Genomic DNA, 27,302 nt, shown 5'->3' on the forward strand with positions numbered 1-27,302 from the left:
TGAGATTAGATTAGAACTTTTAAGGAGGAGAAAGAGCAAGAGAGACACACAGAGACAGCGAGAGAGAGAGAGAGATAGACAGATAGAGAGGCTGTGGTGGACGCTACTTACTTTCATGCCCTCCCAGCGCGAAACTGCCCGCAGAGGTCGCAGGGCGCGCAGAGTTCGCATCGAGCGAAAGGCGGGCACATCATCGGCCCCGGACCAGACCGCGGCCAAATTAATTAGCGACAGCTAGATGGGCGATTTAGATTGGCGGGTAACTCAAAACGAAACTCAAAGTTGGATAAGCTATGTCTATAGGGATGATCTAAATACGAGTATATGTATAGAGGGCACTTATCGTACTAAGCTATAGTGATTAACTATGCTAACCTATGGTTATATCAAACAAGTTCTTTACGTTTACTCGTTACTCTTTACTGTTTACTAGTTACTTGTTCTTTGGCTTTATATCATACAACGGTTCTCAATATACAGTTTAGATACAAACTCGGGACGAGCTGGTTTCTCAAGACATCTGTCATACTGCCCTAAGCAGTACACAGCGATTTCGGGGCGGGGATAAGGCATACAGACTAAAGGCTTAACTGAAAAGTCTTAAATCGTCGTCTTCAAATAACTCAATTCATTTCGGTCCAGGGTCTTGTGGTTGGTTAAGTTTTATACGGTAGAGGTCCGAAAGCTGATTGGGGAGCGATCTACTTGGGTAACCGGTGGACTTACCATGACAATCACGAAATCCAGCCAACACCACGCGTTGGTGAAGTACACTTTGAAGCCGAGCGCCAACCACTTGATTAACATTTCCAAGAAGAATATAACCGTAAATATTCTGTCCATATAGTATAAAATATCCTGCAGTATGGGTCTTTGTGGCAGATGTACATCTTCTAATGCCTGTTCCAGTTCGAAGTGGTTGATTTCGGTATTATTCGAAGAGACGGTGGTACGTTGATTCGTTGGTGGTGCGTATTCATAGAAGAAACACATGGACATTTACATTGGCGTTATAGAGTGGTTAGGTGAGTATGAGGTAACATTAGACGAGAACGAGTTTAACAATTATCTAGAAGCAGTATAAGAAGCTATATAACATTAATGAGTATTAAAATGGTATTCAAAGCGTTGCTGTATTGCTGTACAGCAGTCGACTTTTCCTTCTTGGTGTCCTTCTTTCTTTTTTTTTTCGTTCTGATCTTCTTGGGCGGACAAATTAAAGTCAAACGCAATTAAAGAAAAATTTTCAAAGAAATTGAAGACAAAATTCTTGAAATGATACGCACAAAGCGTCTACATCTAGTTCTATATCGAATATCTAGGTAAACAGGAACATCTACAGCTAACACTAGCCGATCTACAAAATAATCCAGTAGATCGCTGAACAAGGTTTGCGATCTCACGCGGAGACACAAGCCGTTTGACAGGAATGTGCCTAGGCATAAGAGGCAAACCATTTAAGCTACCAAAATACATAGTATCTTCTCTCAGTTTTGGATAGTGGGGAATAGAATTGAATTTGAGGTTAAGGGCGATGAAAAATCTTGATTAGCTCTGCGGAGCAAGAAGTGCCATCGGTTTCGGGTACTTAAACAGAAAAATCAGATCAAATCGGATAAGGTCTACGCTAAAACTATGCTATACTAGGTAGATTCTGGGATCGAACTGAAAAATTGGGTCGGGTGGGGGGTTTTTTGAATGAAGCAATCAACTTTGGTAAAGTTTAAGCATGGCTTGATTAACTACATATTCAATTGTTTGGCTTATTTTGAATGCTTATTGATTTTTGAATTAAATTGGTAAATTTAGTGATCTGTTGCAAGCTACGATTTGCGTTTTTAGCATTTTAAAAAAGCAAATGACACAAATTTGCAACAATCTAAATGGCAAACAAGAGTCTTGAGTCTGCTTTAGAGTCTTTTGAATTAATATTATTTTTTTAAACGTTTTTTTTCTCGATAAATTTAATTTAATTTAATTTTGTAGTTGACTTACCAAAGCTAAGCTACTCATTAAAATCATAGTGATAACAGCTGTTTCAAAATATTTATTTTCAATTAATTGAAAAGTTTTCAGTCGTAAATTGCCCCATCCTTGCCAGAACGGCGAGTCATCGTCACCGGCTAAGATCGGAAATTTCTTATAGTACGAATCGGGGCAGCAATCAGCTGGATATTCATCGAGTATATCCTCGTCGTGTGCATGAATAATGATATCACCGTCGAGCGGGCCCTCCTCGCATTCGCCCTCCTCGTCCAGTTCCTCGTCGAGACCTAAATCCTCCTTGCTGGCGTCGCGCTTCTCCTCGCCCTCCATCGTCTCGGCGCTGCCCTTGTGGCTCTCGTCCTTGAATGGTCGATTCTTATGGCTACCATATGAGTTAATGCTGGCAGTGTCGTCGTCCTGTAAGGACAAACCTCTATGGTTTAGCTCGTGTTCCAGTCTATTGTCTTGGTGGTTAATTGAGTTGCCAATCATCTGTATAGTTATAGTTATAGTTATACATATATATATTTATATATATCGGTATAGATATTTTTGGTATTTGTTTTTTTTTGTTTTTGTAGCGAGATTTTAGTTCATGTGTTTCGTTATTTTAGTTTTTTTTCAGTTGGGTTAGTTTTTATCATTTTGTTTTTGTGATTGGGTGGTGGAATATAGACAGTTATATGTAATAGGAATAAATTGTGTCAATTTAATGAACGAAAAAGAGAAACAAAACAAATAATGTAAATCAATTTCTTGTCGTCACGAAAATGTTCTATAAAATATTCGATAACAAAGTATATCTGGGAGGAGTTGTAGAGGCAGTACTTGTATTAATACTCAATAGTGTATGGGAATCGGGTTGGTTAGTAATCACAAATCAATACATATATAGGAGAATATATTGCGCACTTGAGCTCGAGTACCAACAAAAAATAAATTAAGTAAGGAAATTGCACACAAGCTCAAGTTCCAGTTGAAGTTAAAATTCGATAACTTGCGATGCGCTCTCGAAGGGATTGTATTTACCGTTGCGTTATTTAGATATTTGGATTTCTTCGGCTTGTTGTTCTTCATGTCGCCGTGTATCGTGAACTCCATGCCATCCCCGATGGCCACCTCCAGTTGCGTCTGCTCCTTGATCCCCTTTTTGATGAGGCCGTCGGCGAGGATCTCGTCGTGGCCCAGCTCCAGTTCGTTGTCACCATGCTCTGCAGATATACAACGACAAACGCCTTTGCCTTTCGTATCCCATATTCGATCGTAATAGGTTTATAGATAGTGTGTTTACATAATCGGTTCGATATATACATATGTAACGTAACAGAGGTATGGCATTTATATAGATATATATGTTGTTATTGAGTTGTACGGATGGGCAATGACGATTGTTGATCGGTTATCGATTATCGATGTTGGGAAATCATAAAGAGCGAAACGAATTCATAATTCATACAAGCAGTTGCCGTTCGCATTAAAGTTGTTGTTGTTGTTGTTGGTTGTTTGTCGATCGTTTCGGTTGATTTGAATTTTCAATTTCAATTTGATTTGAATTGATTAAAGTCGATTTGGGATGAGTCGAGATTCGATTTGGTTTAAGCGTTGTTCGTTACGTCGGCCGATTCAAAATTGGGTTGATTTTTTGAATTTTAGAATTTGATGTTTTATGGGAAATCATGACAAGCCATTTTAAATGAAAAGAATGAAGATAGATATAACGATTAATTCTTAATTTTGGGATCAAATTGTTAAATCGATAAGGGCACAGAAAAGGAACACAAAACACACACTTAATCAGCGTCATCGCGGTTCGTTTGAGTGGTTTTAGTGGTTCGTGGAGGTGTCAGTGGCTCACATTGAATGGATCTTGTTTCGTATAAGGTGTCGTGTGATTGGTTGGGTTGATGTTAGTGTCTGGTAACGAACGGAGGAGTTGGAACGCTCACAACACAACAGCGAACAACAAAAATCGCAAAATGATCAATGAACTCAATAAACTAGTGAGCAAAACGTAACTAAGGCGTTTCCACTAGCCAGCATCAATGGGCAAGCAGTCCGTTGTGTGCACTGCTTGCCGTATCGCTGTAGAGAATTGAACTAAGGTGATTCCACTACTCGGCAACAGTGGGCGTATAGGGCGTTTCCACCGCACCCGCACCAGTGATGCCAACTAATGAACGTAACTGAGCAATTAATTGAATAAGCTGGTGAGCCGTAAATAACCAAAGTGTTTCCACTGGCTGGTATCAGTGTAGACATACTGTTACCACTGAGCGCCAGTCAGTGGATGCAACATAAGGTGACGGATGATTCGAGTTGCTAAGGTTTAAAGAAAAATCCATACATATTACTAATACACAGACAGTAAATCGAACAAATAAAAATTCGAATAACGAGAGTAAGAAAAGTTCATAACACTATGAAGGATCAAATCCACTGTTTTACTTTCAATTTATATAATTCCACATTACAATGCGAGTCTAATACTGTTTTCGCTTATTTATGTTTCATTTTCGGTAATGTCAGCTAGACACATAATTCAATTTGCCATGTGGGAGTTGCTTTTTATTCGAAATATTGAAATCTTTTTCGTTTCGGCTCGGCCAATTAATCTCCGCTTGCGATGCCAGCGAGGAATATTGAAAATGCAAATGTACAAGGATGTGGGGAAGTGGTTGTTGTGAAACAAAAACCATTAACCTAGGTCCGAAATTAAAAGGGTTAGGTAAAACAAGGCTTACTAATTTTAAGCTAGATTCAAAGAACTCAACCAAAGTCATAAATATTCAATTGCTAACAGTATTGACGACGAGGATCAAACTAGTTTATAAAATTTTTAGAAACTTGAATAATATGTATCTAAGGAAAATACGTATAAGAGTACAATATACTTGGTTTTTGGATTACTGGTACTGATACTGTTACTTTCGGTTCAGCTAAATACAGACTATCTAAGTAATGCTAAAGATTATGACGGTTACGGTTACGATTTGTTTTAGTTGTTTGTTGGGTATGATGTGATCGGAAATGGCACGGCACGGCACAGTTCCCTCAGTGCGACTCACATTGGTCAGAGGAGGTCTGAGGTCAGAGGTCTGAGGTCAGAGTTCAGAGGATCAGTGACCGGCTGAAGAACAACAACACTTAGGTTCAAATCGAACGGGAACCGATACAAACAAACCAAAGAAATGGAAGCAATCTCTCGATCGACATGAATACCAGGATGAGGCTTTTTCGCTTTACAGATACATGTTCTGGTGAGTGGCTTAAATGGCTGAGTCTGAGGCTGAGGTCGAGGTTAAAGGTCTAGGTCTAGGTCTAGAGGGCGGGGGGAGAGGTATACTTGAAACTAACTAAAGAGAATTTGCAAATTGTCAGCTAAGAACGTATTTTTAGTTTTGGGGATTTCTCCTTTTACAATTAGTATACAGAGTGCCAATTGGGTTTGATTTGATTTTTGGTATTTGCAATTGATTTAGATACTGATATTTGGTTTTAGATCGATTACGCAATTCAATTACTGGCCAATAGTGAGTTGAAGTTAACGTTAACGGTATACGCAATTATATCGTTGGCAATATACGAGTATTACGAGTATCATATAATTAAAAGTAGTTTAGTAATTGGAAAACAAGTGGATAAAAACCTTCGCTCCAAATCCAACTGATCTGGTTGGTCCTCTCACCTGATGGTTGATCACTTATTTGATTTGTCAATTTGTTACGTATTAACTTGAAACAATCAGCAATATTACGCTTAACCCAACTTTTAAATCGGCCAATTCGATTGAAGGCCTCGGCTATTTTATTCGTATCGTTATCGGCAGTCGGCGCTGATAAGCTAGATGAGCCAAAATTGGACAAAAGCAAGGCTAAGAAAAGGTTAAGTACCTGCAAACATACGACCACAATTAGTTATCTACATCTGCAATGCGATGCTTTAGGCCATGGTTAGGCGATAAGTCAGCATTATCCTTTCACAAGGATAAGTGCTCGATAAGAGTACTCACCACAAGATTGCCGATGACAACGGTGGCCAAGAAGAAGGGAATGCACGAGACGTCGCCCACGTACATGCAGTCCCACATGGACTCGATCCATTCTCCGCATAGCACCCGGAACACGATCATGAAACTGTGCATAAAGTCGGTGAAGTTCCAGCGCGGCAGATCGCCATCCGGAAAGCGGTCCTTGTGATCTGTCGATGGTTTGGCATAGATTAGCAATAGTTCGCATTGTTTGCTACGCGTATAGTTTATGTTTAGGGATATTTGGACACAGTTTCAATTGGTGTTCAATATTTTATTTGATTTTTATTGGTTTTAGTTTGATTTGGTGTCAAGCCACATACAAAAGCGTGTGCAAACGGTGTTCAGCGCAGCGGGCACTCACAAAAAACGGAGTGTGTTACAAGTTAAAATGCCAGTAAAATCGTACACAAAAAGAAAAGAAATAGTTAACCGCCTCATCTGCATCAACATCATTTGATTTTATCGATTTCTTCAGGCTAGAGCTACGAAAGTGTGTAGCTATACAAAGTTTACGCTTGCGATCGCATATACAAAATGCTTAGGAAGGAAAAAATCAAATAGACGAGCTTGGAGTAAATTAGCTAGGAGAAAAGTTAGTTGCCGCACTTTCGCTGGCAGGGAGTACTTACGGAGGACACGGCCACTCAATGATCCAAAGATCTTGAGCTCCAAGTAAATCATAAACCATACTTATAGTCGCTAGATGTCGACTATGCTGGATTGCTTAGGATGGGGCTTGGTTTTATTCGGGTTCTGATTCGGATACACGGACTGGTGAGCTAAGCAGGCCGCAATAGTAACGAATACTCAATGTGGGTGTGGAATAAATTATAAGGTAGCATGGTTATATAAGTCTCGAGGGAATCCAAACGGAATGCATAGCTTTAAGTTGTCCCAATCCACTTGGATTCCGTCCAGTTTGGTGAACACAAACACAAACGCAGTAGCAGTACATACAGACAGGTGGCTCTAAATAAATTGGGAGTACAATGGAGTACCAGGACACATAGACACGAATACGTACACTTAGTGAACAGAAACACACATAATACACATAACACACAAATCGAATTAAGTCTGGTATGATAGTTGGGGATGCGATCGATCTTGCACTTACCATGATAATTCTTTCCGAACAGTTGCATTCCCATCACCGCAAAGATGAAGATGATAATGCAAAGTACAAATGTCAGATTACCCAAAGCGCCCATGGTACGTCCCATAATCGAAATGAGTAAATTAAGTGTTGGCCAAGACTTGGCCAGTTTAAATACACGCAGCTGCAGTTAGCGAATTGATTTCGATTCGATATATTTTTGGGGGATCATTCACAGTTCAATTGGCAATTGGTGTATGGAAAGTTGATTCAATTAGATCGGTTTATTGATTATGTTGTTTATTTAGTTAGGATTTGATTTGATTTGATTTGATTGGTTTTGTTTTGAAAGCCGGGCAAAGCATTAGGAAAATATAGTGGAAAAAAGTCGTATTTAGGTTATATTGAAATAATCCAAAAAACAATCGATTTAAAGATTAAAGTCAAATATCAATGATATTTGAACCCCATAAACGCTTAAGTACTTGCTAAATATGTATACACGTATATCGTTCTTACTTAGGATTAGTTCATTTCCGGTCCTATAAAAGGAGTCTTATAGCGTAACATTCGCTTAAAATGCGTTAAGGATCTGTCTAGGAAAAGTGGTAAAGCAGACATAGTCCGGGCATGATTTTCCGCTATAATTTCTTGATTAGTTTTTGATTGGCAGCAAAAGCAGAATCGTTAAAATATAGGCTAAAATCAAACTGAAGTGTGGTAAACTCAAGATGAAACCGTGCCCAAAGCGTGGCTCTCTAAACGTGTTCTCGGATTTGGCGAATTCTTGGTCTTACGTAGGTGTATTTTCAAGACTATAGCTAAGAATTAGTATAGAGTTAGGAGCATTAAGAGTCAAAAAACGTATGTAAGTTGAAAAAGTTGGAGGCAAAAAGTTGGAGAAAGGTTGCACTAAGAAAATAGTTTCATTGCACGCTAGAACTTTGCTTTTAGAATTCGAGGCCTTTGGTTATCGATTTTGGTTGTGGGAGTGGATAAATGGATCTGGTTTGGGATCAGGACGTTCTGGAGGTGGCTCTGGAGGTTCTCCTAAAGTACCTGTGTAGTTCTTGCCAAACAGCTGCATGCCCATGACCGCGAATATGAAGATAATAATGCACAGGACGAAGGTCAGATTGCCGAGGGCGCCGACAGTGCGGCCCATAATCGATATGAGCAAATTCAGCGTCGGCCAGGATTTGGCCAGCTTGAAAACACGCAGCTGCAAATTGGCGGGTCAAAAGGAAAGGAAAAGGGTTTTTTATACGAGCACGAGTACGAGTTAATTACGATTCGATTAGCGCGCATATCACGACAGTTTTTGCCTGCTAAAGTGAGAGATTAGAGTCGCAGTAACTTACAACTAACTTAGGACTAGACTAATACAGTTGCAGCAACGAAACGAGGCTTACCAATCGAAAGGAACGCAAGACGGACAGACCCTGGACACCCTCCAGTCCGAGTTCCAGCAGCGATAGGGCCACGATGATGAAGTCGAAGATGTTCCAGCCCTCCTGGAAATAGTACTTGGGGCTCATGGCCATCAGCTTCATGGTGGCCTCGATGGCAAAGGTGGCCGTGAAGAACTGCAGGAATAGATGGATGTTGTAGGCATCATACGAGTATGTGATGATGTGATGGGGTGTTAGATAGTACTCACATAGTTGCCACTCTTGAGCACGCGCTCCATCTCCTTGTTCATATCGTGGTGATCCATCGCCATGAACATCGTGTTGACCACAATGCACAGCGTGATGAAGAGCTCGACGAAGGGATCGAAGACGATGAGCGATACCCACTCCTGAAATTTCAACCAAACCCAGCAACAGTCCCACACACAAAACACATCGATGCCTTTGAGGATCACTTCGAGTGCCTTGTCTTTGAACGTCGGCCCATCCTCGTCATCGTCCTCTGTTGGGAAATAGTAAACGGAGACTGAACCATACAAAAATTTGTTATTAGTGGTGATTTGACCAACTTTGACTCAGCCAGATTGCGTTTACTTTAGATAGTTTTCATTCGTTTTCTTTTTTTTTTTTGTTTTTAATTTATTTTTTTCTTGTATTGCTGTTTTTGTTTGTTGAAGCTCATTGCATTGGATATTATTCGTTAAGCGGTTCAAACGGTTCAAAGATTGTGTCTTGTGTGAAAGAGAGGCTTTGGCTTTGAGATACTGATGCTCAATTCTTGCTTTGCAGATTGCACATTGCGAAAACGAAAAGTTTGTAGGTAGATTTGCAAATTTTATTCAATTTTATAGGTACTATATAGGTATTTATTAAACTGAACTACTGATCCGTAAATGATAGATATTCATGTCTAGAGCTGGCAAGCTATCAATATAAGGTAAGACCTATATAAAAAATATACTATCCTTAAAATAATTATTATTCAGCTTTTTGAATAATTAAATAATTGAAAAAATTGCTACGTTGAAATTAATATGCTTCGATCTTCTGCCATCTTTACATTAGGAATATCTTTACTTCGACACCCGCAGATTTTAACGACAATTTGGTATTCGGCTAATCGATGTTGACACTTCTCTACTAAAATCTGAACGAATTCTAATTATATGCTACTAATTCTGTTAACTAACTACATTTTGATTCTTGGCTGGGATAGTTGATTTCGGAATCTATACGGATACTCTGAAAAGTCACAAATTAAATACTACTCGAATCATATTCCAATACAATCGTTGTTCGGCGCTTCAATTACCAGTTAAATTAGTTCTAAGGATATTGTTTATAATCATGAAATCATTGGATAATTGTGAATGTGATTGTACTAAATAATGAACTACGAACTGATCAACAAAAGCATGCTCTAGTATTAGCAAATTTACCGTTGTTTCTTACGCATTTTATTAGGCCAAAATTCAAAATAACTACCAAATATGACAAAATGTACGTAAAAAATATATTTATCTAGTTAGGCAGTTTTCTAAAATATTCAAAATATACAAGTATCTAGTTTAGGCATGCACTAAAATAAATAGGTAACGAAAGGTAAAACATTTAGCATTGTAACCAACAAGGGACGAAAATCGAATTTTGCGATTTACTTGAATTTTTTTAAAGTCTTTTTGAAAGTTTTTGTCAAATTGAGCCTCTCGAAGGAGCAGCCTTCGTGACGAAACACTGTCGTGACTGGCAGGAAAGGAGATTTCGTCACCTCTCCGGCTGCTCAGTGTGTGTGTGTGTGTGTGTGTTAAGTGTCCGTGTGTGGGTGAGAGCGGCAGCGGCAGCGTGCGAAATGCGAATGCTTTACGTTTCTGAGAGAAAGCGGAGAAAGGCTTTATAGAGAGCGCCTTGCTCTCCCGCAGTACGCGTGTGTATATGTGTGTGTGAGGAAATAACTCTAATTATATATGGGTGTGTGGCTGTTTGGCTGTGTGAGTGTGGCTTGCTAACTGCATTTTTTAATGTTTTCGAACGGACTGTTGTTTTTGTTTGTTTTTAAACATTTGTTGTATTGGTTTTGTCATTTTTGCTTGTTCGCTTTCTTCTGTTAGCATCAACGGCATTAAATAAAATGGACGAGTCAAAGAAGTCATTCATTGGAGTATATATATATATATGTTTGGATACATATGCATAAGTATATATATAAAATAAGTTTTGCTTGTTTTTGTTCAGCTTAGAACAGAGGAATGTAAAAAAAAAAATTAAAATTATTAAAATATATATATATAGGTATGCACGCGAGAGAAGAGTTAGAATGCAGAACAGAACACAAAGAATAATGCAATGGGTGAAATATATATAAACAAAAGAAACGAAACGTTCGCTCTTCGCCGACGGAAATGGGGATATCGGTTATTGGTTATCGGCTATCAGTTATCAATCGAGGGATGCGCGGGATGCACAGGATGCAGGCCGCATGCGAGCTCTAGGAGCAGGACCCACTGGCACATTCGCTTCAGCCATCAGTCATTCAACCAATCAATCAACCGGCCGAAGGACTCGGCCAGGCGGGGTCACAAAACGCATGCGAACCGATAAAATCAAAACAAGACCGCAATCAAAATGCAAAATGAAATGCATAAAATATGAGGGCAAATTAAATTAAATTTTTGTCGGAACAGCCATGATGGCCAGCTCAATGAAACTGTCACTCCATTTGTTATTTATTTTTATTTTGTTTTAAGAAATTGGTCTGGAGATGATCTTAAGCTATTATGCTGTTTTTTTGTAAAGCAAAAAATTTAAATTGTTTAAAAGAGAAGAGATTGTCGGGGAAAATCGACTGGCAATCTTTATTCCCCGCGCTCTCGCAAGGCTGTTTTTACAGTATTGTATTTACATGATAACGAAACAGGAAACGGAAACCAAATCGAACAATGCACATGTAAGGTTAACACAAAAGAGACGACGATCGATATCGATTAGGATGCAAGAATGTACAGAATGAACGGAATGGAGATTAATCGATAGTAAACAATTACAGACATCGGTAAGCTTGTATCAATCCACTTACCACCGCGATCGCTTGCCCGACTGTGCCGACCAGCGGCCTGTTCGATGATATCATTCAGGACCATCACATCTGAAAGGAACAAAACGCAATGGGGGGTTATCGTGTGTGTAATAAGAATAATCGAAGATATTGCATCTATCCACTTTAACCGTAAGGCATTGAAAAGACTTAAAGGCATTACCTTTATAAAATATGAAATCGCTTTTAGCTTAAAGAAAATCAAAGATGAAATATAATGCTATATGCTATAATACTTATAGCATATCAATATATGCTATATAGGGGTGTATTTCGATTATATCCTACCTTTCATGTCAACCACCGTTTGTGTCTGGACGGGCTCGATAAAAGGATTGTCATGATGTTTAATCTTGCCAGCTTCGTCCGTGCACTCCAGGCCAATTTCCTGTAATTATCGAAATAGTCGGTTGTTGAAATCGATAACAACCGATTGCCTGTAAGCAGAAGTAAAGAGGCTTACGTAGTCGCGATGATCGAGCTTGTGATTGGTGTCCAGACAGGTGGTGCCGCCATTGGTGGCGCCCACTGATTGATTGCGTGTGTTGCGGTTGCGTAATTTGCTCTCCTTGGTCATTGTGCTGACGCCCATGACGGCCATGCCGCCGAGTAGATCGCCATGTGAGGTATACGATATTCGGGACTGATGCGAGGTATACGATGAGTGCCGAGAACCTGAAAGGAAATCATGTTAGAGTCAGGCGTTTAAGCGGCATAACAGCACATCAACTCACCTAGATTGCCATAGTACACGGGCACTATGATGGCCCCATTCTCTTCGGACATCGGGGTGACGGCATTCGAGTCGTCGGCATAGGGCAAGTGCTGCTGGGCATCCTGATATGTTGACAATACCAATGGTTTACGATCGCTACCGGGTATACCAAAGCGGCCACGTCCGTTCCGTATCGTGTACTGGACATGGTTACATGGATATGGAATTGGGTTTGGTTAGTTCATCTGCTTTGACCCTCTGGCACCCACTTGCACACTCGCACACACACGCACCCACTCGCGCATTCAGTGAAGGCACACAGCATTGTATATTACATATATTCATATATATTGATATATAGTCGTAATTAGAGTTATTACAAAGTAGTTATACAGCAGAGAGCAGTAGTAGGAGTAGGTATTAGGTGGTATTTGCCGAGAGTGGTGAGAGTTATGACGCTGGGTATTCTTCGCCATATTAGACTCGTTGTCGATGTGATTGAAATGAGCAATTATAGACAACAATAACAAATCAAGAGCGGAAGAACAAATCAAATGATCTGGCAACTAAATCAGTTCAGATTGCGTGATCTAAGCTGATTTCGTATATTAATTAGTATTTTATTTGGTAAGGAAAGTAGAATGAGAACGGACCACAGTCAGACTACAAAGAGTTTACTGGTTTCATTGGTTGCTTTGTTATTTTTGGTGGTTTTGCGTACACATAGACGTAGTACGTACAGATAACTAAAAACTTAAAACAAATAAGACTGGTAAGGTTACAAATCAAAGGGCAAAACGATCATAAGAATGCACATCGAGACATGACAGTGAGGGTGATTGTGACAGTGACAGTGAGCGGTGACAGTGGTTGCGATTGTGGCAGTGACCGCGTAACAGTGACCGAGAGATGAGTGACATCCGGACGAGAACTGTTCCCTTCGAAGCCCACTGCTGAGATCAAGCTAATCATGTATACAGTGTACAATGGTACAGTTGTACAGTTGTACAGAGGAGGTACATAGGACAGGTACACAGAGACAGACACACTTACAACCGAGTACAGTTAAGAGCAGTACAGTTAGTTAGACGACTATACGTTATAGATGGATATGCACGATAGTATACATATATAACAGTATATTGAGTATATTGAGGGATATGAAGATACAGCGATACACAAAACAAGGCCAAACAAGGAAACACAATTATCGAAGAGTAGGAAACCATAAAAACATGTAGACAGTAATAGACGATTAGGTGAGTATGACTATGTGATTATGGCTATGTTATGGTAATGCAAATGCGAAAGCTTATCGATATGGTTAGTGCCACATATGACTCTCGTATCCAAAGATGATCGGATATTACAGATGCTACGCTAACTAGTCGCTTAAATGTGGAGTTCATGATCGAAGGACATCGTTTCAGTGTTGAATGGAAACCGATCCGAAAACTAAATATGTTATGTTCTAAACGCTGTACGGTAGCAACTGCCTACGAGATACGATTACTTGGCTAAGACTAAGACGGGTGACTTTCAGTCTCAGATGATCGACGAGTGTGGCTGTTGTGATTCGTGACTTGTGAACTGTGATCTCTGATGATCTATGGCCAATTCCACGGTTTCGGATCAAAGATCCGCATGGCCGATGATGTGGGGTGTGTGTATGTGTGTAACGCAAATCCGTGTCTGTGTTAGTGGACGGTGTATCTGTGTGGGGTGTCAGTGGGTGTGGAGCGTTCGAGTGTGTGTGTGTGTGTGTGTGTGTGTGTGTGTGTGTGTGTTGGGCGCTTACCTTGTGAGAACTACGTGATCCCCTGCGTATGTTAAACGGTGAACCAGGTAAGGATAAGGATGTCTAAGTTTGTTTTTTATTTTCGGTTCGTTTTCATTTTTCATTTGTTGTACAAACAAAGTATAAATAGAAGAAGAAAAAGAAAAATGAATCAAATAAAATATATATATTCCTCGATTGCGATTTTATTATCTATGGATAAATGTATATTTATATTTTGTACAAAAACGTTTTTTTGGGGCTTGGCATAAATTATTTGGTTTTGTTGTCTACGATTTAAAGGAAAAGTTATTACTTGGAGCGGTTAGTTGTGAGAATACGCGTGTGTTTTGTGTGTGAGTGTGTTTCTGTATGTGTACATATTGGGTTAATATTATGTATGTGTTCTTTTTAACATGATAAGATAGCAACTATTTTACATTTTGTAGTTTAGTGAACGGTTGAGTTGAGTTTTAAATTTGTGTTGTGATTTCGGTTCTACTTCAGCGTAGCGTTTGATTAAAAAGTTGATTCGTTTAGCTAAATATTTAAGGGTCGGGGTTGGAGAACTAAATAACTAAAATGTTCCAAACAGGGTTAAATACTTATACAGTTCTTAGATCAAGAATCATATCAACCAACAAAAGAGAAAACTTCAATGGAACAATACGGAAAACGAAAAGATTTGAACAAACGTCGATCGGGAAGATCGGTCCCATTGGCGGAAAAGCCGGCTCAATAATGAAAACGAAAACAATCCAAAATCAGAATCAAGTGTTAATCGTTAAGTTCTACAATCAACTCTAGGCAAATCTCTTCCAAACTTCGTACGGATGCATTTCTAGTTTCAATTCACAACTCTACTGCGCTTTCGATCTCTTTTTTCGTTGCATACTCAGCAGGACATGGCAAAGGGGGCGGCCAACGGATCGAAAATGGGGATATATATCATCTACACGGTATGTCTAGACGGATTTCATCGAACCAGGCTCTGCCTTGAGTCCTAATCAGACACTGATTTCGGTTTTTGGGTGTGTACGCGTGTTTTGTTTCTTGTCTGTGTAAGTTCGCTTTGGTTGTTTTAACAGAGCCAGACAGAAAGAAAGTTGGATAGAGAAAGAGTGTGTGTGTGTGAGAGAGAGAGAGAGAAATAGAATAGGAGCGAGAGAGAGAGAGCAACCTACCTGAGGCAACTGGGGACTTATCGATATACGATCAACGGTCAATCCCAAATAGTTTCTGCTCTCATCGAAAACTATCTGAGGCTGCCCTGAGCAAAATAGATGGTTGGTTAGAACGAGCTAGCGAGCGAGCGAGAGCGAGATAGCAATAGCGAGTTATCAATCAGTATATCGGTTAGGTTAATATCGTGTGAAATAGTGTTTTCATTATCTTAGGTATTCAAGGCGGTTCATTGCTGTGTTAGCGGGCTCATAACTTAAACGGAAAAGCCGAAAACTTTATGTTCAGCACCTGAGCGTTAGCTGCTCGATAAAGGGAACCGCTTATTATCGGTTATTGGCTATTGGTTATCGCAGAGATCCTCCAATTGCGCGCGTGTTTTGTGTAAGTGTAGCTGTGCTGAAAAGCAATCGCTTGCCATTTGCCAAAAAATCCGTGTTTCGTGAGAGGTACATAGCTAGCATAGCGATGAAGAGAAAAATCTATGGTTATCGCAATTGGTTATCGCTTGCCCGATAGGTACACTGGTCGATTGGACTCGATTCGTTTTGATTCAATTTATTTCTATTCAATCTGGTGCTACGAGCACAAGTGGCAACTTTCTCCAATCAATGGATTCTAATTTTCGGAAATCGATTGTGGCGTGTGTCAACTGTTATAATTGTTATACATTTATAAATGCTATAACGGGAAATGTAACGTTCGATCAATGCATGCAATGGTTATGCAGCCACAGAAATTATCAAATCCGAAACTCTATCGTACAATATATCAACAAATATCAAAACGGAACATTAAACGAAATATCGGAACAGGAACTCAACATCAACTAAAAGAAACCATTGATCGGTGGCTATGGCCAGGGATCGAGAACAGTATGTATTCAACCGAAATCGAATCCAAAACAATAGTCGAAAATGAAGTCAAATCAAAAACCGAAAAAACGCAGTGGTTCTTATATGGGTTCAAAGCCTTTAAGCGCAGGTCCAATAGTCAAGCCAAGTTGACGAATCTGAAGCCTATGATTTTTATTGGTTCCGTTAGCGTTGCAGAATGCGTTACGAAGCCAATTGTCAAAGCATCCATAACATACATATGTATATACTTTGATAAGGAGTTTTTGATGTTACCTAAAGCATTCCGAGCAATGACCCAAAATCGAAACGAATCGAAATGATAAGGAAAATTAAGAAATCAGTAAGGACAAAACTCAAAACAAATACAAATTTGAAGCTAGGCAAATGGAAAATCATTGTCAAAAGCTCCTACAATAGAACTGGAAAACTGTCTGGGAATCTATGTATATCCCGCCGACACTCACGCACACACAGGCACTCGCATGCACAAAACGAACGGAAATGATAGTGGAAAAATAAAACAGAAGAATAATTAAAGAAGAAGAAAGACATAGTTATAGATAGATAGAGATAGATAGGTAAAAAAAAGAACATACATACAAGAACATCAAAGAACATACATACATATCGACACGCACTAACACTATATCCATATACAGGTATGAAAGGATTCAATATCTAGTTGCATGATCATACGGGTAAATTTATACAGCATATAAGGCACGAAATGTACGATCCAATCAAAAAAGGGAAAGATCTAACAAAATTATCAAACTAATCCAAAGAAAATCGACGAGAAACGATACAAAATGATAGGCGATAACTGGAACTCAGGTTCGATAACAATGCAATGGCAATGTAACGATAGCGGTAACGGTTACTATAACTGTAGCTTTTACTGTAGCTCTAACTTTATCGGTAGCGGCGACGCGATTAGTCGATAGCTCTTGGAGGGACTCGAAGCTGCAACGCAAGCTGAAAGTGGAGCCCAGTGATCGGTGATCGATAGGCAGCGATCGGAAGACAAGACCCTTGCAGGGGAGGCGATTAGAATAACGAAAACGCAACGGAAAAGCAACCTAACCGAGGCCAAAAGCAACTCAAGCCAACACATATGCATATATGTATGTATATAATAATCGGTGGCCCGTCGGGCCAACCAAACACAATTCAAGTACAGTTAACACATCTAGGTCTAACGACATTGGGTACAGTAGAGCCCAAAACGCAAAAAGCTAAACGGAAACGAAAGAAACGGAAAGCAGTATCGAAACGAATAGGATTTGTATGGAGAACGATAAACGAAACGAACACGGAAACGGAAACTCGTCAAATGGAATCAAACTGAAAAGAAGGGAACGAAACGGAACGTTACGGAATGGAACGGAACACAAAAGACTGGAATGGAAAGGAAGGTAAAGAAAAATGCTGCGCCTGCGCTCGGAATACTTACCGTGCTCACTTTACGAACTTTGGTAGCTTGGTGTGCTGTGGTAGGTGCTGGTTGTCTTTGTATAACGCTCACCGACTCCGACTCCACCTCGACGCTCCGAATGGACATCTTCTCTTTGTTGTTGTCATCGTTGCCCTTCTCGCCGCCAACAAATAGCTCATAGCTGATGCAAGAATACGTCGGACTCTTGGCCATTTCCGGATGCAGTGCAGCCTCTTCGGCGGCAGCCGCATCCGCTGCTGCCTGAGCCTGCGCATTGGCCCGCTCCTCCAGCTTGGCCGCTTTGGCGGCGGCAGCTTCTTCCGCTTCCTACAACAATTGTGTATGGCAATTAGCGATTATGTACAGTCCCATCACTCCGCAATCTCACACATCCGGAGGATTGGATTTGGGGCTATTTGAGGGTAGGAATGGGACTTCTCAATAGGGGTTTGGAGTTTGGTACATTACTAAAAGCAAAACTACAACACTACTTTGATCGGTTATGGTTGATACATAAGTACACAGATCAAATGAAATCATACAGTAAGGTGCTGTGCTGGGTCGGTTTAGTTTTCGTTTCGGTATGGGATGGGTCGAGGGGTCAGGATTTTGGATATAGGGGTGGAACTTATTCGATACATATTTATATAGATATTTATATATATATAGAGAGAGAGATAGTAAGTATAGGTTGTGAGTAATTTGATTTCTTCTTTTGTTATTTCCGTTAATCGTTTGTGACTAGTGACAGGATCGGAACTAATGGTGCACTAAAATCATAAGTAAGTACGAGTATATCTCCAAAGAGTTTACATACAAGATAAAATATATAAGTACACATGGAGAGATAGAGTTCCAGGAACTTTGAAAGCTAAATGGTTCGTGATTAGGACCAGGTCCTATAACAGTTACTGGATGACAGTATCAGACGGAACCGAGCTCGACACTTTATACACAATGATTGAAAAGTACAGGATAGACAGAGTAGTTTTGATAAGATGTTGCGATAGTTTTTAGTTGATTAAGTTTCATAGACAGTTAGCTAAAGCATACGATATTAGGGCATACGATATACGATACACGATATACATACGAGTAGTCGACTCAAATTCATATTCATACTCATAATCATATTGATATTGATATTGATATTCATATTGATATTGATATTCATATTCACATGGTACATACAAAAGAAAAAAGCAAGTCTGTTGTGGTTGCTGCTGTATTCAAGTCATTGGTACGGGTAGATATTCTCAATATTCGATCGAGTTCCGGCAACAATCGAAATTGAAATTATCTACCACAACTGTGCTAGTTGTGTATGGTATTTAGTACGGTATGGTAGTAGTAAGTGGTTCTGTACTGTACTTTTTTCTGTTCTTGTCCCACTGCGTAGCACTTGCTGCTGCAGTTGCAGTGGCAGTTGCAGCTGCAGTTGCTGTTGCTGTTGCAGTTGTCTGGGGCAGTTGGTCTGGGTGTCTACTTACACGTATCGCCTCCTCTTCGGCAGCCTCTTCTTCTTCGGCCTTCTTTTGCAATTCGTCATACGACATGGCAACAATGGCCAAAATCAAATTCACAAGATAGAATGAACCTAGGAAGATGATGACTATAAAGAACAGCATGTGCCATGGTCCGGCGGCGCGCAACACCAGCTGGTACAGGTCCTCCCAGAAGTCCTGTGTCATCAGCCGGAAGGCGGACAGGAAAGCCCATCCGAACGAATCGAAGCTGGTGTAGCCGTAATTCGGATTCGGACCAAACCCCTGCAGGCACACGTAGTCGTCGTCGCATTGCCTGGTATCGAATGGGATCGCATGGAAAGTAGATAGATCACAACAGAGTTTATAATCGATAAACGCAGCTATGCAGCATAGGATATCCATATCGGATGCAATCGATAATGCACTTACCCCGCACCGGATATATTGCCGCACAACGGAAATGAGATGCCCTCGTCCTCGGAGTACCAATTGGAGCTATTGCGATTGTGATAGTCCCAGTTCTCGTCGGTCAGATTGCCCCAGGAGCCGTCCAGCGGGAACTTCTTGATGCACTTCTGCGTGAGCACGCCCATGTAGATCTGTAGGCCCATCAACGCGAACACCGACAGGGAGAACATGGTCAGGATTATCACATCGCGCAGATTCTTCACCGATTCGATGACGGCGCCGACGATGGTCTTCAAGCCTGTTCGTGGAATATTTTATCGGGTGGATAGTGTTTATTCGATTAATGCATATGAATTTCGATAAATTAGTTAATATGCCTATCATATGCAGATTCCATACCTGGCACAATGGCTACGGTTTTAAGCGCTCGCAGCACCCTAAACGTTCGCAGGGCTGCTAGATTACCTAAATCTATACCCATGGTCACATAACTGCGGTTCGGGTATAGATCGTTGATTTGTTGGGGCAGCAGATACAGGTTGAGATACAGATACGGATATACACACAGAATGTCATCGAGTATTAGTAATTAGAGTGCTATAGGCATGCAATTAGTTTATTCAGTTTATTTATAGAATTTGCTTCGATTCGATTTGATTCGATTGCATTCGATATAATTACAAATGTTGTGGGTTCATTATTCGTTCGTTGTTCTTTACAAAGCAATTAAGGTAAATCAAACGAGTGAGTGTGTGTGTGTGTTTGTATGAATGAAAGGTATGCTTGTATGCCATAAAAAGCCCAAATGAATGCGAACTTTGACATATGCCCCCAAGCATAGGTACTAAAATAAATAAAGCTGCGACCGGCCCAAGTTTATTACACATTTTGTAAATTAGCTTCACCTGGCCCACTTCCCATTTCCCACTACATTGTGTCCCGCTCCCCCATATCCACCGATCAATTTTCTTTCACCGTGGCTGGCCATAAAAAAGCATATTAATAGAGCCTGCTTAGCCCCCGCACCAGAAAGTGCTTCCCAGTGACCCGTCGTACGTCATCCTTTGGGAATTCTCGCTGCTAGTTGGAGAGTGGGTGGGTTACCTACGACAAGTGCCACTAGCAAAAGCGGTTCCATTTATTTTTCATGAATATTTATCGATTTGTCTGCCATTGGGTGCACTGCTGTCGTATAACTGACCATTTTTCGGATAAATATGAGAGGGCCAAAAGCAAAAATGTAATGAAAAGATCTTCCCACTAGATCAGAAGATTATTAACATTGTTTTAATAATTGGGTATTCAAGGAGTTTTACTCTCTCGAGCATTACAAGTAATTCATACGTCATTACCCTGCGTATACGTAATAAATTGCGTATACGCCATGTTGGTCATACTTTTAGATGCAATTGGTTGAGAAGTATATAACACGTATACGCTTGCAAATTGGATAGGCAGTTCGATTTAACCGGCGGGAGACCCTATTTCTGTCTGAATCCGGGGCTTCTGCGGAAAGTGGCCTGCATTCGCCGCCAACTCTGGTGAAACTCTTCGTGAAAAAGGGAGAGGGGGGGGAATGGAAAATGCAGAATGCTTTAAGCCGGGAGCTTTAAAATGTCGTGCCTGGCATTGACGAGCCAAGGCTGCGCGTCCTGGCGGAGCCACCAGGCAAATGTGCCGCACGACATAGTCACCTCCTCCTTGTCCCCGTTCTCCTCTTTCATTCCCCTCGTTGGCCACCCAGAAAAACAAAAAAAAAAAAAATAAGAAAAATAAGAAAAATGTATGGCAAATAGACAGCTCCAATAAATGCTTAAAATGAAGCAGAAAGCAATGAAATGGAATTGTCACGAAACGACAAAAAGAACAAGGCAAAGCGGCAATCACAAATACAAAGAGGAAAAGAGGAGAGAAGAGAAGAAAAATATAAACCAAAAGCTGGGAAATGGAACAAAAATTAACTTGAGCGACCAAAAATTTGTTTATGGCATTTTTATGTGTGTGTGTGTGAGTGTGAGTGTGCCTGGAAAGTAATCGTAGAAAATCCAGTCATGTGCCATTGTATGAGTGTATGTATGTGCGGGTGTGAGTGTATTTGTATGAGTATGTGTGTGGTTGGGCGCGTCATTAGAAACGGCAAAAATAAATCAATAAAAATGCTCCGTTAACACGACTTTTTTTGTTTCCCCCATCGCGTGTAACGTGTATAATTCTATAGAATTTCTATGGCCATAGCTGCTTTTCTTGTGGCTGCCCCTCCTTCCTGTTTTTTTTTTTTTTTTTTTTACCGTTTTTATTATTTTCCAACTGCTGACTCTAATGAATGTAATTCCATTTGCTCTTTGGTTCTGCGGCTCCGTTCATTTTAATTCGGTTTGAGCTCTACTTTTGAATATTTCCGTTGGCCTCTCTACGCTTTGATTAATTCTGAAAATCACCTCTACATGTAGCCCTATTTATAAATAAATATAAATTTACTTTATTATTGCTTAGTCAGCCAGTAATTGCTGAGCTTACAAGGTGGAAATGCATTTTACTTTGCAGTAAAAAAAAAGGTATTACTCTCAATACAATGAATTGATGAATGTAAGTATTGCCAGACTTGAATTTACTTTGGATATTCATTCTTTTAATTGAGAAATGCCGACACTTTGTTATGCCCCATGAGTTTTCTACGATTTTTTACTGCGCCTTTCGCGTATTTCGAGCTCATTTCTGACATTACAGATGCTGATAGGACACACAGCTGTCTCTTTGATTGCATTTAATGGACCAGAATAATGTGCATGTATGCATATGTCTGTAAATCGGTTAACGCCGCATTCAGCCTTGTTTTTTATGTATTTTTTTTCGTTTTTTCGCTTTCATTGATTGACTCAACTTGATGCTGCTAATTGCGCGACTCCCACGCACACTTTTGCAAGTGTATGTGTATTGGTTGTGTGGACACGATTATGTTAATGAAGTGTGAACGTGTGGGTGTGTGAATGCTTTGCATAAATTGATAATAATAATAAATATTATATGCAAATAGCGCTATTTTGTAATCGGAAGTCAACTGACTGTAAACTCGGAACGGAAAATGAAATAAAAATTCATAAAACAGAAAACAGAAAACATGTCGTGGGAAAATGGGAAGAAAATTCGGGTTGAGTGGGTGGATAGGCCAGCTATTCAGATTCGTGTGACTACGGCTTTTACGATGGATGATTTAGTTACGATACCAATACGAAAGCAAATCTTAAGTCAAAGGCAACGCAAAAAACAAGAGCTGGTCCTTATAGATGATACATTGGTGCGAAAGATACTGCTAAGCACCAAAAACACTATCTTTATGGTTTCAAAGTGTTTAAAATTTCCATAAATTATTCTGATTGAAATAAATTACTTGTTTATGTAAGTATAAACTATAAGAGATACATGTATTTTTGGTGCCCAGGCAATATGCAATGGGTATTTGTAAGCGTGATATACGAATGGATGATAATTTATTATTCAATTGAATTAAGTAATATATAGTATTATATATAGGTTTATATAACTCACGCTAAAGCTATTACTACGAAGTCCAGCCAATTCCATGCATCTCTAAGATACGTAAACGGGCATAAAATGAAACCTCGTGCCATCACTTTAACAGCTGATTCAAATGTGTAGATTCCGGTGAATATCACCCTAAAAACGAATTGAATTTCGAAATGCAATTTGTTGTTGTCTTCTTGGCTTTTATGCACTTCAAATGTGGCTTGAAATGTTGATTTTTTATTTTTATTTTTTTTTTTTGGTTAGACTGCCTTAGATGATGGGTCATCAACACAATTAATGAAAAAAAATACGTGAAGAACAGACACACAAAAACTAAAACCAATTGTTAAAGGTTGACCAAGAATATAGATGTTTAACTGTTACACAGAAATCGAAAATCAAATATTGATTAAGAGTTAGTTGCATTGAGTGGTGGAAAAATCGCGCTTAAAAGTAGGCTACACTTTTTATGGCTCCCAATTTCGGTGCTCTCCACAATTTCATCCAACGTTGTTATACCATTTGCATTCCGGATTGTCGTAGTGTTCCAAGGATATATTCCGAAACTTCATAGTTACACGTACTCGTTAAAACTAACTTAAATGATTAGCCTAACCTTTGGCATCGGGTTGTGTGAATGATGCCACAACCCCAACCAGATAGTATCTGAATATGAGATTCACAAATTGCCTTTTCTATTGTCCTAGATTTATGTGCCTTACCACAACAGCCACGTCCACTCAACTAGCACTCCAAAGGGTCACACACACACACAGTTATAAAATACTTTTTCAGAAAGTTTTGTTTAATATTTAGTAAATTAAGACAATAAATTGAATGTGCTATCCAAACCGAAGCGAATGCTACCTAAATGAGTTCCCAGAAGTGTACTTAGCGATTGAAATTAACCCATTATATTCCATAATCACAGCAACATTTCTTGGGTGCACAGGTACTGAAAGGAATGCCTTGCATTCCACATCAAAAGGACACTTGGCAAGTGCTCCAGCGTCCTAATTACTGAATTGCAGATGCAGATAGACAATTGTCAATGTCAATAATGGTTAATACTTAACCACCAACCGCTTGACGCTGCCTTTGTCTCTGTGTGCGTGTGCTTGTGCAAGGGATGCTGTTCGTGTGTGGGTGTCAGATCAATAGGCCGACCTTCGGCCAACTGGCCGACCCAGGCACGCCCCCCCTTGGTCACCCTGCTCACTCTGCTCCGCCTGCTGTTATACCCCCGCTGCCTGGTTAGCCATTTGACAGATTTCAGCCAGCATTTCAGACAGTGCTCGTTGTCCTTTGGGCGCCGCAACTAGTTTAAAGTCGCTGCAGGAGGGTTGCTGGGCGGTTTTATGGGGGGGGGGGGGGGGGGGGGGGGGGGGGGGGTGCTGGTGCTGGGAATGCGTCTGACCTAGGCCCCAATGCCCGTGAAGGACACTTTTTTTTTTTTTTTTTTTTTTTCTTTTTTTTTTTTTATTGAATCTTCTTGTATAAGAACTAACAATAAGTTTAAAAATCTTAACTATAACAAGTATTTTTTGAACAGTTGTATTATTTTTCCAACTGTTCTATGATTAAGCGGCCCTAATAATTTATTCGCTGGGTTGGTAGGTCCTTTCGCCGGAGTCGGGAACGGCTGCTGAGCTGGATTAGACCTCGCGCTAGGTGGTTGGGGTGCGTGTAAAGCTTGCTATGGTATTTTTCCTTAAGTTCCGTGATTGCGTTGGTAACTGATGGGATATTTAAGTCTCTTTGGATGTTTTCACTCCGAACGTACCACGGTGCCCCAGTGATGGTTCTCAGGATCTTTGATTGTGCTCGCTGTATGATGTCAATATTGCTGTTGCTGGCATTGCCCCATAACTGTGAGCCATAGGTCCAGATAGGTTTCAATACAGAATTGTAGAGCAAGACCTTGTGGTCTAGGCTGAGCGGAGAACCAGAGTTGATGAGCCAGTGTAAGTTGTTGGCTTTGAGTTTAAGTTGGGTTTTTTTGGCTTCAATGTGCCTGCGCCATGTGAGTCTTCTGTCAAGGTGTACTCCTAGGTATGCTACCTCATCTGCTTTCGGGAGTGGTATGTTGTTCAACAAGAGCGGAGGACAGTCTTGTCTGTTTAGCGTAAACGTCACGTGCTTGCATTTTTGCTCGTTTACTTTTATTCGCCAGTCAGAGAGCCACTTCTCAATGTCGATGAGGTACAGTGCCAACTGTGCTGTGGCTTGGATAGGGGACCTTGAACGGCTAAGGATAGCTGTGTCGTCGGCAAATGTGGATACCGTTAAGCGACTATTTGTAGGGATGTCGGCTGTATATATGAGGTATAATGTTGGCCCAAGAACGCTGCCTTGGGGGACTCCAGCCTCAATTGTATGATCAGTGGAAGTGGCAGTGTTGCACCGCACTGCAAACTTTCTGTTATAGAGGTAAGACTTTAGAAGTTTGTGTGTGCTTTCGGGTAGGGATGTTTTAATTTTAAACATTAGGCCGTCGAGCCAGACTCTGTCGAATGCTTGGGATACGTCTAAAAATACTGCTGTACAGTATTCGCGATATTCAAATGCAGTTCTTATTTCCGTTGTAATACGATTCACCTGTTCAATGGTTCCATGGCTTTCGCGAAATCCAAATTGGTGGGCTGGGATTATATTGTGGTATATCAGATGTTGATTAAGTCGGATCAGCAGGCATTTTTCAAATAGTTTCGAAATACATGAGAGTAGACTTATTGGTCTGTAAGATGAAGCGACTGTGTGGTTCTTACCAGGCTTTGGAATCATTATGATAATCGACCTCTTCCATCGTTGTGGAAAGTAACCAAGTTTGGTGATGGCATTAAAGAGCTTGGTTATGTAGCGAACTGCAGAATGTGGCAGCTGGATGATCATTTCCGGTGTTATAAGGTCGCAGCCGGGGGATTTTTTCGGGCTGAGATTGTCTTTGATTATTTTAGTTACTTCTTTAGGGCGAAACACAATTGGGGTGTGTTGCTGGTGGCAGTTTACGGGATAGGACGGTAGCGCGAATGTGCTAGTAGCCTGGTTTGGCGTGAACACATTTTGTAGGTGAGCGGCAAATGTGGTGGCTCTGTCTTCATCACTACGGGCCCAGCCACCTGAGGAATTCCTTATCGGCAAAACGGTTTCAGTCGGTGGGCGAAGAGTTGAGAGGGCTCGCCACAGTGACTTTTGTTTTGTGCCTGTTGGTGTGAGTTGCTCTATGTATCGGCGCTGATCGTCGTCCTCTTCTTGTTTCAGAGCGTTGGCCAGTTTCCGTGTGGCTACTTTTAGCTTTTGTTTTGCAGTTGGGGATCTGGAGGATTGCCATTCTCTGCGTAAGCGTCGTTTTACGTGGACGAGTTGCTCGATTTGTACGTTGGTCTTTTTTGAATTAATTGTATTATTTGTTATTTTGGGCGTTGCAGTAAGAGCTGCTGCAGTAAGGATGGATTGCAATGCACACGTGCAGCTCTCTATATCAGATTCAGTATTGAGTTTTGGGTTTAGCTCAATATGTGAACTTATATATTTTTTATACCTGAGCCAGTTTGTTTTGTGGGAAGTCAGTCTGGATGGTGGTTTAACGTTTTCTGCGTGCCGGCGGAGGTGAATTAGTACAGGCGAGTGGTCAGATGACAGATCCGGCAGACATTCAGCTTTAACCAAACTGCGGGAAATATTTTTCGTAACTGCGAAGTCGATCAGGTCAGGCAGCTTATTGAGGTCTGATGGCCAGTATGTAGGACTCCCGGGGGAAACATGGTCGAGTTTATTAGTGGCTTTAATTATAGTCTTATAAAGCTGTTTTCCTTTTGGGTTCACAAGTCGCGATCCCCAGTGAGTGTGTTTAGCGTTGTAGTCGCCTGCTGCAATGAAGTGTGGCCCTAGTGCTTGGAAGAAATCCAGGAATTGATCTTCTAATACTGTGAAACGGGGGGGGCAGTATACGGCCGCTAGTGTAAGGAGAGTGTTGTCTTCCAGCTGAATGTTGATGGATGTGGCCTGAAGATGATTTTCCGCAAATTCTTTGTAAAAGTGGTGCTTCATACGGTTCCTTATGAGTATGGCGGTGCCACCGTGTGCTTTTCCGTCGGGATGATTTGTACCGTAGAAATGGTAGTCTCTTATTTGGAAATTGTATTTGCTTGTGAGATGAGTTTCCGAAAGAAGCATAACGTCGATATGCTTCTCATGTAGGAATTGAGCTAGCTCAAGTTTGCGCTGTGAGACGCCATTGGCGTTCCACGTAGCTATGCGTAAGGTAGCCATTGTTTATTTGTTTTGTTGGGCTACAAGCA

The 27,302-nt window shown here is 40.6% G+C and overlaps 1 protein-coding gene across 50 annotated transcripts in view; it reads right to left on the reverse strand.

Moving 5' to 3' along the window:
* LOC6617946 (sodium channel protein para) overlaps positions 1–27,302 on the reverse strand; it is a 63,577-nt gene that overhangs the window by 23,782 nt on the left and 12,493 nt on the right. For 3 of the 50 annotated variants that reach the window (XM_032724595.1, XM_032724593.1, XM_032724585.1), the window contains 18 exons: positions 23,023–23,151; positions 19,876–19,967; positions 19,498–19,774; positions 19,072–19,381; positions 17,600–17,908; positions 14,129–14,191; positions 12,350–12,530; positions 12,079–12,290; positions 11,904–12,003; positions 11,598–11,666; positions 8,773–9,050; positions 8,525–8,698; positions 7,134–7,296; positions 5,996–6,183; positions 5,672–5,876; positions 3,016–3,197; positions 1,996–2,403; positions 727–900 (listed from right to left, as the gene is read on the reverse strand). In XM_032724595.1, the coding sequence (XP_032580486.1) occupies positions 727–900; positions 1,996–2,403; positions 3,016–3,197; positions 5,672–5,876; positions 5,996–6,183; positions 7,134–7,296; positions 8,525–8,698; positions 8,773–9,050; positions 11,598–11,666; positions 11,904–12,003; positions 12,079–12,290; positions 12,350–12,530; positions 14,129–14,191; positions 17,600–17,908; positions 19,072–19,381; positions 19,498–19,774; positions 19,876–19,967; positions 23,023–23,151 (3,514 nt within the window). Of the gene's footprint in view, positions 1–111; positions 235–726; positions 901–1,995; positions 2,479–3,015; positions 3,228–5,632; positions 5,877–5,995; positions 6,184–7,133; positions 7,297–8,171; positions 8,335–8,524; positions 8,699–8,772; positions 9,051–11,597; positions 11,667–11,903; positions 12,004–12,078; positions 12,291–12,349; positions 12,531–14,128; positions 14,192–17,599; positions 17,909–19,071; positions 19,382–19,497; positions 19,775–19,875; positions 19,968–23,022; positions 23,152–27,302 lie in introns of all 50 variants that reach the window. The other 47 variants (XM_032724592.1, XM_032724583.1, XM_032724580.1 and 44 more) reach the window with 38 other exon arrangements.

This window comes from Drosophila sechellia, chromosome X, assembly GCF_004382195.2.
Source record: "Drosophila sechellia strain sech25 chromosome X, ASM438219v1, whole genome shotgun sequence".
NCBI lineage: Eukaryota > Metazoa > Arthropoda > Insecta > Diptera > Drosophilidae > Drosophila > Drosophila sechellia.